The following is an 11,291-nucleotide window of genomic DNA, read 5'->3' on the forward strand; positions in this document are numbered from 1 at the left end:
CATAATAATCAGACAGTTATGATAGATATGGGACCTTATAAATAATCTGTTTACATTCGATATTTCGAGAATGGCCCCTAAATAGAAGTGATATTGTTAAATAAAAGAAGCAATGAATTCAATTGATGTGAATGATTATTTTACATTAAGTTTTCCCGGCGTCCATTAAGCTCTAGAAAATAAATATAGAAATAAAATCCATTGAAGTTCATTTTAAAATTGAAGTAGTTTCTAAATCAGCAAAACGAGTCCAAGGTACGATCATAATTCCTGATTTACACACAGCTTTATTCAAATAGAATATTTGCGATTGAAATTAAGCGATCATTTATTTGGGGATAAATTTGAACTTAAGTACAAAATAAGCAGAATTAAAGTGAGATAGGATTTTTATTAACTAGATAAAAAAAGTAGTCTAGTCAAATTTTTTAAAATAATATCCTAAATATTGATTATTGCAAATATGTATTTGTTACAGTTTATTTACGATCGGAATTAATTTTGAAAACTTTTCTGCCATCACAATCTTATTTCCAATCGCAAAACAAAAATGTTATAATATTAAAAACTTTCTGACAATTGAACAATGGCAGCCTGAAAAAAATTAATTTTATCAAAAGCAAAGAAGCTTAATTCTTCAATTTATTTTGTACAAACAAATAAATAATAAAAAATATTTTAAAAATCGACATTTTATATTCTAAAACTGTAAATAAATAAATAATATAACTCTTCAGTTTGTAAATAAAAAATTTTTTTATTCAATGTTAAAAACACATTCCAATAAACTAGACTTACAAAAAAAGTATTTCTCATTACACTTTTCAAAAAGAAAAAATCCATTTCCAACAAGAAAACAATAACGACAACCGACAATTCATTCACACATTAAATTATTTATTTCTTTTCTTTGTATAATTTATGTTTTTCTTTTTGTTTTCTCTAAGAAAATGATGTATAAAATTTTTCGATTTACAAAAAAACAATTCAATCGTAAGCAAAAAAGTAAAAGAAAACAAAAATGGTCAAACGTTTTTAGTCAATAAGAAAAATCAATTTATATATAATTATGATACTTTGTAAATATGATTTATAAAAAGTATTTGATTCATAAAAAATTGCAATTGATAAATATTTTGTTTTATTTCCAAAATCGAAATTACGCTCTACCCATGAAGTTTATTTTCTTTTGCAGCTTAATTCAAAACACACAAAATTGAAAATTTATTCCCAATATTAGATAACAGACCATATGATGACAAACAACTTGGCATAAAAATTAAATTTTTTTGTAGATAGACAGGCCATCCATTTTCGTTTAGGGAAGTGTTCTTTGGAATGGAGTTAAGGCAAGTATTTGAATTCGTGAAGTATGATCATTTTTCATCAGGTAACGTTAATATTTCTACTCCATTGTCTGTGATAAGTACGGTATGTTCGAATTGTGCAGTACGAGATCCATCTGTTGTAATACAAGTCCAACCATCTTCTAAAAGTTCTACATCTCGACTACCTTGACCAAGCACTGGCTCAATTGTGAATGTCATCCCTGGTTCCATTTGATAAGGATATGCATTTTCTATTTAATTATAAAAATATATTAAATGAATTTAAATTTTATTAAATTATAAAAATATATTAAATAAATTTAAATTTTATTAAATTATAAAAATATATTAAATGAATTTAAATTCTATTAAATTATAAAAATATGAAGGAACAACGATTAGATTAGGAAAATAGTTTTCTGTGAAACTATTTCTAACCGCCCGGGCGGCCACAAAAGGTTTTTGGAGTAGCTGATACAATTTTTATTGTCAGAATTAGGGAATTTACCCCCTTTACCCCTTATCGATCACTCCCTGGAGAAAAATATCATGTATTATTTATTATAATCAAGTTACATTTCGTTTTCGAGGGTTTTTTGGGTCGCTCATTAAGAATTTTATGTCAAGTGTACGGAAATTCACCCCCTGCACCAAAATTCGAAAATTTAAGTAATTCACTTCAAAATTGAATTGCAGAGGTTTTTGGAGTAACCGATTACAAATTTCATTTTAAAATTACGGAAATTTACCCCCTTCACTCCTTACCGACCATCCCCTGGGTTAAAATTTCTAATTCAAGTAGCAGATAGTAGTAGATTAATTTTGTTTTATTCAATAGCTAAAACTTTTCTCAGTAACCTCTAAACGGTTTAAAGCATAGAATATTATACATAGAGAACGCGAGGGATCTGCTAGCCTGTAAGTGGATGCGATATGATGAATGAGAGAGAAGTCTGCCAGTGAGTTCCTATGTGTCCTTGTCATAATCATATGTACAAGGACACAGGGGAACTCACTGTCAATCTTCTCTCTTGCTTCGCATATCCACTTAGCGTTGTTGAGGAAATCGAAATTAAGCCCTTGTGGTTAAATATTTAGAAGTAGTTTATTATAACAAATGTAGGTCTATATATATATATATATTAAATAAAAATGCAGTCAAAGCATTATATAAATAATAATTTGACATACATACATATCGCGTATATTGTAATTACATATTTTCAACACATATCTCTCTATCGTTTAATGGCAGCACCCAACAGCGTATTATTACTGTTTCAATAATGTTATGCTTGGGAGAAGACCACATTCCGACTGGAAGTATTGAGGAGAATTAGGGTACAGGAGGGGTAATGAGGCAAAAGCCCTCTTTAGCCCTATCTTTTTTCGAATATTGGCCACATTTTTGGCCTTTGATCGCACTGTGGCCCCAAAATGTTCTTCGGATTGTTCTGATCAAAAGCTTTAACATCCACAAAATTGTTTTCGAGTTACGGACGATTAAAGCTACACATATATTATAGTTATCGTATATGACTGATTTTCTGCTGAATAAAGCCATAGATTAGACGAATCACTGTGCAGGGATTAATTAACTGTTAATTTTTATCTACACTTGTTATACCATGCATATATGTAAAAAATATTGATGCTACCAACAAAATTTTGGTATGGGTGTTTATAAAATCACCTAATTAGTCCATTTCCGGTTGTCCGTCCGCCCGTCTCTCGGCACGATAAGTCAAATGCGAGAAAAGATATCAAGCTGAAATTTTGCGAATATTAATAATATTGCGTGAAATTTACAGCGTACTCAGGACGTAAAAAGTAAAGCCGAGTTCGTAAATGAGCAACATAGGTCAATTGGGTCTTGACCTATGGGTCCGTAGGACCCATCTTGTAAACCGTTAGAGATAGAATAAAAAATTAAATGTAAAAAATGTTCCTTATAAAAAAATAAACAACTTTTGTTTGAAACATTTTTTCGTAAACATCACTGTTTACCCGTGAGGGAGCAAATTAGGCGTAAATTGTATAGTATGTCTTACACAAATTGTATATGTATGTGCAATGTGATACAGTAATCAACACTATTTATGCATGGTATTTCAACATTTAACTCAGTCAATTGTTTGTTTTCACTTGTTTTACCTATAAATTTAGTTAATTAAAATTAATGAAATAAATAACTGTTTGCATGGTAAAAATTACTCTACATTATATTTCGAAAAATGACATTGATTTTCGGATTCAGCAGAAAAAATTACGTCGTAAACATAGGTCGTTTTCGTGGAATTCAATCGGCCACGAAAACCCTCTTAGCGGCCGTACTATGATGTAAACAAGCCATTTATAAAAAAATATGTTTACAATTAATCGATCATTGAATAAATTTTATTGATTACTTAAGTTTTGTGAAAGAATAAATTTGTTAATATTAATTTAATGAATTTAACCGAGGTGTTTTTGAAATTTAAAGGGGATGAACTTTGTAAAATTCCATTATGATAATTTGAATAAAACTTAAATGTTATTTTGTGGGGTAGACTGCATTATTTAATGAGTGGCCATGATTTAGTGTTTTAATAAACTTTATATACGATATAAACAAGGTATTACGTAAACAACAACGTTTTTATTAGAATTAAGATAATTTAATGTAGATAATATTAAAAATCGTAAATTAGGGCTGCCAACTCTCCGATTTGGTTTCCGATCTCCGATTTTTCTCTTTTTCCGATTTTTATCTTATTTTTATAAAATACAAAATTAATCTCTTACAAATAAAAATTTACTTTATTTTAAAAACAAAAAGAGTAAAAAAGTACGAATTTGTAAAAACTAGAGTTAATTATATTTATTTATTTTTTATAATACTGTTATTCAATTTAATACTGTGAAAATATGAATATTTTATCAAAAATAAATTTAAAATTGCGTATTCTTCGTATATTTACGAATACTAAAAAAATGAAAATCTCCGATTTTAGAGGTATGGTCTTTTTTTTTTTTAATTTTGATTTGGCAACCTTAGCGCAAATTTATTGTATTTTGCCATCACACGATAATATTAAAATTTATAATCTGTGAAGCTGTATTTTCCAGCTTGAAATACCGGAAATACGATATGTTCACGATACTTCTAATTCGATCCTTGCTTCATTAATAGCTTGAAATAATTCAATGCTGAAAAATATTCTCTCATGCTTGTGCCAACAGTCATGAAGGGTGTGTTTTAGAGCCATAAATACATAATTCTTTAATAAAGAATAACAGATAAAATATACACAGTATAACAGATAAAACAATAAAAGAAAAGAGGGCAATGAATTTTGTAATCTATATAGATATAAATATACAGCTGTACGTTTTCCGGTTAAGGCTCAAAAACGGCTTGACCGATTCGAATAATTCCTTTTTTGATATGGTCGTAATAATAGCAAGAAGGTTTAGAGACCATAATATTAGGAAAAACTCAAAAGAACAGCTCGAACAAAATAAAATCTTCTCATAAGTAATTTGTTTAGGTTTTCTTTTAATGAAGTTAAATTTTAATTCCAAATAGACTTTTAGCTCGTAAATGAAAAACATAATCAATTTTTTAAAGTAAATACCCAAAAAATAAAAACTCGTCCGATTCATAAAAAATGACCACGATAACGTACCACACAAACGCACGCACATATACTTTTTCCCCCAATTGGTGTTAATGTCTTGTCATGCCCATGAAACGTAAAGATATGTTGAAAATTTCGACACATCTTTACGAAATCGGATCCATTACAATAACTTCACAGCTTTCTCCGAATAAAAAGTCTGATAAAGAATGTTGGAATTTGGTACTCCTTTCTAATTATTCTCATTTCCAGAAAGTAAAAATTTTATAAATAATTTGGAACGGGTATCAATTCATTGAAATTGAATTGAAATACTTTTGGAAATCTTATAGTTAAGGAATGGGCCAAGTGTTAGTATAATTTTTTTAATAAATTTAAAAAAAAAAAAAAAAAAAAAGATATTAAAAATTTTTTGGGATTCATGTGATTTGCTGCTTGCCTTAAATTTCTCATGCGTTAAGTCGTTTATTGTTTTTTAAAGAAGTATGGCCATGGAATTACTAATCTGTTTCGCAAACTCTTTATCTTCAGCTCGACGATAAACCCAATTGTTCCTTATTTTATTAAGAAATTCATTAATCATTTCTAAAAATTATTGTTTAAGGCGGACCAATTCTATTTGAAATTTCGGAACAATGGCACTAATTGATTTAACTTCGAGCAGTAATTCATCAGATTTGGATTGTGACTGGGAAGAAACTGAACCTGTAGTAGTTGGAAATATAAAACGACAAGTCGAATACAGAATCAAAGCGAATTCATATGATTCAGATGGTAATGATTCAGATGTTATATATTGTGAACCGACTCCACCACCATTGATTATTATTTCTGATTCTGAAGATTCTGATTTTGAGTGTCTTATAATTTAATTTTTTTAAATATGAACAATGTAATTTATTAATTAATATAAAGATTTTATTCAAATTTAGATAAGAATTGTATCTTGTTTTTTTTTTTTTTTTCTTTTTTTAACTCTCGAACCTGTTTTAAAAATTGCAGTTACTTACTCACTTATACTGGCTTTAGGTTATTGCAGGGGGGTGAAACTCAGATCAGATGAATTATCCTTAAAGTATTAAGCGATAATAACTTGTTTAACTTAAATTCATCATAAGGTTTATGATAACAACAAATGTAAATTGTAACTGTTAACTGCCAAATACCATCGACTTTCTTATACCTAACTGTGTTTTCATGAAAAACGCATATTTTTAGAATCGAACTGATTTTAACAGATTTAATATTCATGGAAGTACACTATATGGACGTTTACTTGAAAAATCTTTCTTTTACTGTCATTTAAGATATTCTTTTGATAGCTGTTTCATTCTAAACACTTCTAATTTATTCAAAACACGATACATAAATTTAGTTTCAAAGGCACACATCTTATACCGGCATCGAATTCGATCAAAATTTTCGGATATATTTAAAACCTCACTTTGATTCATAACTGACAAACATTAGATTAACGCTTTAAATTATAAAGTTTTTCTTTATAAAAACGTAAACATTTTTTTGTAAACCGAATAGTTTAGCCAGTAATTGATACCAAAAATTTTTCTTTTTGTGCGTTTGTTCATTCAATTTGAACAAAAATGGCCTTTATAGAAAAACAAATCATATTTATTGAAAAATATTTTTCGAAGAATGCCTAAACTTTTTTCCAAGATTTCGCAGAAACAATTATACGAAATAACAATTTTGGGTAAAACTTTCCATTAAAATTCGTTTTGGTCTAAATTGTACGGTTTGTGGAAAAATATTGCGAACAAAAAATGTTACTTTTTTAATCAATAACAACTTTCTAATTTAAAGTGTTCGTCTATCGATTACCAGTTACGGAGCTTTTGATTGAGCTTGAAAACTTAGGTCAAGTTTAATGTATGCGTAATAAAACTTATTTTTCTAGCATATGTCAACTTAAAAAACACACTCTGTTTATAATTGTTAACAATTTGTGATTTAATAACAATATGTGAGTGTTTCATTTGAAAAGTAAATATTGTTTAAATATGGCATAGCGGCACTTTTCTTACCCATATGAATTATTTCTGGTGGCCCATGAAAATATGATCCAATACCATGTCCACAAAATGCTGGTACAACGCCAAATCCTTGTTCATGAGCTCTTTTCTCGATAACCTCACCAATTTTACAAAAATCAACACCTGGTTTACATACATTGATACCAGCTTTTAAACAATTTTCGGTTGCTTTAACTAACTCTCGACCTTTTTGGTCAACATTTCCGACTAGATATGTTTTTGAGCAATCACCATGATATCCATTTAAGAAAACTGTTATGTCAACGTTAATGATATCACCATCTTGTAATTTTCTATCGTCTGGTATACCATGACACGCTACATTATTAATAGACGTACAAACTGATTTAGGAAAATGGTGATAATTTAATGGGGACGGATAAGCACCGCGTTTAACAATCATCTGGTGGATAATATTATCGAGCTCGTCAGTTGTCATACCTACCTAAAATTAAAGACATCAATTTTTTAAACAATATTCCCGATGATGAAGAAGTGTGTAAAATAATTAGGAATTTTAATGCTGAGATGTTAGCACCACGAGTAAAAAAACCCCAGCTGATATTTTCATTAAATGAAAAGACAAAAGATACCAATTCATTTTACATTTTGTGCTGTGTCATATTTGCTCCCCTGGTCTTTTATAATTGCGATAATTTTCCTAGTTTTTTATATAAACTTTGTACATATTGAATTGTACATTGGCACACTACAAGGAGAGTTAAAGGGCATAGTGACCCAAATTAAAATAAAAACATTATTTTAATTTTTTAAATTATTTTTAACAAAATTTTTCTTATCAAAAATTGTTACATTACATTTCCGTTAAATATTATATATCTATGCAAGCGAACACATATAGTTCTTTTTCCTATCGCTAGATTGAATATTTCTTAGCACCTATAATACAATGTTAAGATTTAAGAACCAGGTAAAGAATCTCTAAAGACCCGAAGTTTTTCTGTGCTAAGACAAAATTTTTTAAATCCAAAACCGTAACTTTTAGTAGTTCATAAAAATTGAATCTGCTATGAGGAACTGCGTGTTTTAACGTGGAAATAAGTTATAAAAGCAACTTAAAAACTTTTATGTTATCGAAATAGTTTTTTCTAATAGAAAATATTTGGCAAAATATCTTTTCAGTGGCAAATATTAATAGGAAAACTAATTTTTTTCGATAAGGCCACACAGGGCTGGATTTAGGCAGAGTAAGCAACTGCCTAGCGACTCGGACAAATTTTTATAAGAAGGGTCCCACAACCAGGCGGCAAGTTGATTTACGAAGGTTAAAAAAATAGTGAGAAGATAAATTTGTATGAGGACTCCACAGGAGGGCGTCAAGTTTATTTACGAAGACTAAAAATTCGCCTTTAAAGAAATTAGTTAATAATTAATTGAATATGGTTAGTTATTAAGAAAACCGACATTGTATTTTAAAATTCCAACAAACACTTTCAAAATTGAGTTTTTATTTTGGATTGGGGTGCTTGTATTATAAAAAAATCCAAGACAGGGATTTTGATCAGTTTTTGGGTCCTAAAAACTGATTAAAATCTTACTGTACTATTTATTCTTAAATTTTTATATATTAAAGCTTTTTCTCTTATGGCATCCGGAAGTTACAGCTAAATAACTGTTAAAATTTCCCCGGAACGTGCGACTATTTGTGTAAAATTTGTATATCAAATACTACCTTTAATATTTTTCCCGATTCTTCTAAGATATTTGCAGCTAATTTACAAGAATCTTTTAATAATTGAATTTGTTTTGAGTTTTTTATTTCAATATCCCGTGTAGCAGGTTTCGGTTCACCAGTTTTGTAATAATCAGGTTTTTCTATATGTTCAGGTACAGATCTCATCGGGGACACTTGGCCGGGCATAACAATACTATACTTTCCAAAATCCCTGAAATTAACTTTAATAAATCGGGAATACAAATTTTTTGAGGTTATAGTATTACTTACGGTTTTTGGAAAAACTGTGCAAAAGCATAATTTCGAGATATATTTTTAATAAGAGATCGAATCATTTTTGTACAAATAAAATCGAATTTGAGAGAATTTTGATTATAATAAACGTAGAATATATTATGTATTTTGAGAATTTATTTTAAGGCTATGTAATTGTGATATGAACTTAGGTCATTTTGAAGAGATCAAAAGTATGATATAAATTTATAATTTTCCTAAAAGAAATTTATTGCTATTATTCAAGTGTCATTTAGTGCTATGCATTCATATAAGGAATAAAAACCATTTAAAAATATTAAATTTAAAACGTCGAAATTTTTTAGGTTTGTTTTAATTTAAAGTGGACCTATTCTCATTCTTGAAAACCAAATTTTCTCTTTAGTTTAATTTGATTTAATTTGAAGATGTACTGTCCGTCAGCACGATAAAACGAAAAGTGAAAGCGAGGTTCACATCCACTTTCTACAATCGGTTTGGTCGGTTAGATTGTTCGTAAAAATTAAAAAAACACTCGGTCAAATTTGCTCATAGTGCCGGATTTTGTAGATTTTGGCATCCTGATCAAAAGTCTCAGTGAGCATGACCATCCAGATGCAAACGTACTCGAGTTATGAACATTGGAATGCCAATATTCTTGTAAAAAATTATACGTGCTATTAAAAAATACTTTATTATAAGTTTTTATGTGTGTTGGAGTCAGGATTAACGATCTCAAATATATAAATTTCAATAATAAAGATTGGTCATAGTTCCTTAATGATTTGAAACGTCATAAAAGACCTTGCAAGAGGAATCACAGGATTCAAAGAAAAGAGCATTTCAGAGCAGAGCTACCATGATGTTGTATCGAGACCAATCGAATTACCTTAGTCATTCAATACTAGGTGATGTAATTCCCCGAAAAAAATGCGGACAAACCTTGATCATGGCCTATATATCTCAAACCTTTAATGTTTTATGAAGAATAGTAAAATTTTCGCAAAGTAAACAAAAAAGTTTCTGTAAAAACGGAGTCCTTTCTGTAACGCTTGAGAATAGGACCCATGCATAGGTATAGATCTTAAATATGCTCTCCAAAGGTTATACACCTTATTTATGTAATTTGGTCTCTTATTTTCACAATTTCTAATGCAACAAGTTTAATTAATTGTTATTTTTCAATCATTTAAATTTGACATTTACATGTAAAGAATTGAAAATTAGTCATAAAATGCAACCTATAACGCTTAAATTATCCACTGGAAGCGCTGGTGTCGATATAATTGTCCTATGATTACGCACCCAACGAAGAGAAATACAAGGTGCTATCTGGAAAAAAACTTAGCAGCGTCACATCGTTAAAAGGTAAACATAGTATAGTTTAGCGTTTTTTTCTCAGGAATAAAAATTGGGTTAGGGAATTACTTTTAGTATGTATATCTCAGGACATCAACTTTGGATGCTGATTTGACGGTGGGCATAACTCTATTTTTTTCAGCTAGGTGGAACCCTAATTTGACGCCCAAAGCCAACGTCAAGCGTTATCATGAGGTTACATCTTTAAGGATACTTAGATGTTGGACTATCACTTTATTGCAGGATATGTATGATGTGTCTATCTATTGTACTTAAGTTTGTTTATTTTTATTGTTTACTTTTACTTAATAAAACATTTATTCCGGTATTTTTTCACGCCACTGTATTAAAGTTTCCACCAGTGCGTCGAAATGTTAATATTTCAAGAAATAGTAAACTTCTCTATTAGTGTCTGGTTGAATCTATGAACAAACCTATTATATGTCATATAATAACAGTCACATGACTAAAATCCATTAATATGATTGGCTAAAATCTATGAAAATGTAGACTTTGATAAAACTAAAGTGAAATAACTACATATATCAAGATTAAAACATTTTTGTTCACATTAAAAAAATAAATTAAATATTTATATTTAATAACAATGCGTGTATGTGTTTATAAAAAATAAAAAATAAAGTATTTAATTTAATTTATATTTAGTCAAAATAAAATCAATTACATTCATTTTTTTAGATGAATGAATGTTTTTTTAAGTAAATCCAATACACAGAGTGCTATAATTATTATTCGAACTTCGAAGTAGTGCATTATAAAGAACTGTACATGGAATGTGCATGTATATATAATTAATTATTCAATGCATTGGATGCAATAAAAAAAAAAACAATTTTTAATTATGACTTAAGAATAATAAAATTTATATTGTGATGTATATTGAAAATGTAATTAGTTAATTATATCTTACAAATATAAGTTATAAAAATTAATTTATCGATTGACAATCGAATGAAAAAATGTC

At 28.7% G+C, this 11,291-nt stretch overlaps 1 protein-coding gene across 2 annotated transcripts; it reads right to left on the minus strand.

Annotated features, from left to right (window-relative positions):
• Positions 1 to 1,115: 1,115 nt before the first annotated feature.
• LOC123301665 (methionine aminopeptidase 1D, mitochondrial) lies at positions 1,116 to 9,201 on the minus strand. 2 transcript variants are annotated; one of them, XM_044884508.1, is made up of 4 exons: positions 8,966 to 9,201; positions 8,693 to 8,916; positions 6,991 to 7,444; positions 1,116 to 1,579 (listed from the first exon to the last, which is right to left on the minus strand). In XM_044884508.1, the coding sequence occupies exons 1-4, from the start codon at positions 8,991 to 8,993 to the stop codon at positions 1,377 to 1,379; spliced, it is 909 nt and encodes a 302-aa protein (XP_044740443.1). In that variant the 5' UTR covers positions 8,994 to 9,201; the 3' UTR covers positions 1,116 to 1,376. The 2 variants fall into 2 exon arrangements, with proteins under 2 accessions (XP_044740443.1, XP_044740442.1); XM_044884507.1 differs by having other exon boundaries at positions 8,693 to 8,906; positions 8,966 to 9,199.
• Between the last annotated feature and the right edge of the window lie 2,090 nt (positions 9,202 to 11,291).

Source organism: Chrysoperla carnea, chromosome 5, assembly GCF_905475395.1.
Source record: "Chrysoperla carnea chromosome 5, inChrCarn1.1, whole genome shotgun sequence".
Lineage (NCBI taxonomy): Eukaryota > Metazoa > Arthropoda > Insecta > Neuroptera > Chrysopidae > Chrysoperla > Chrysoperla carnea.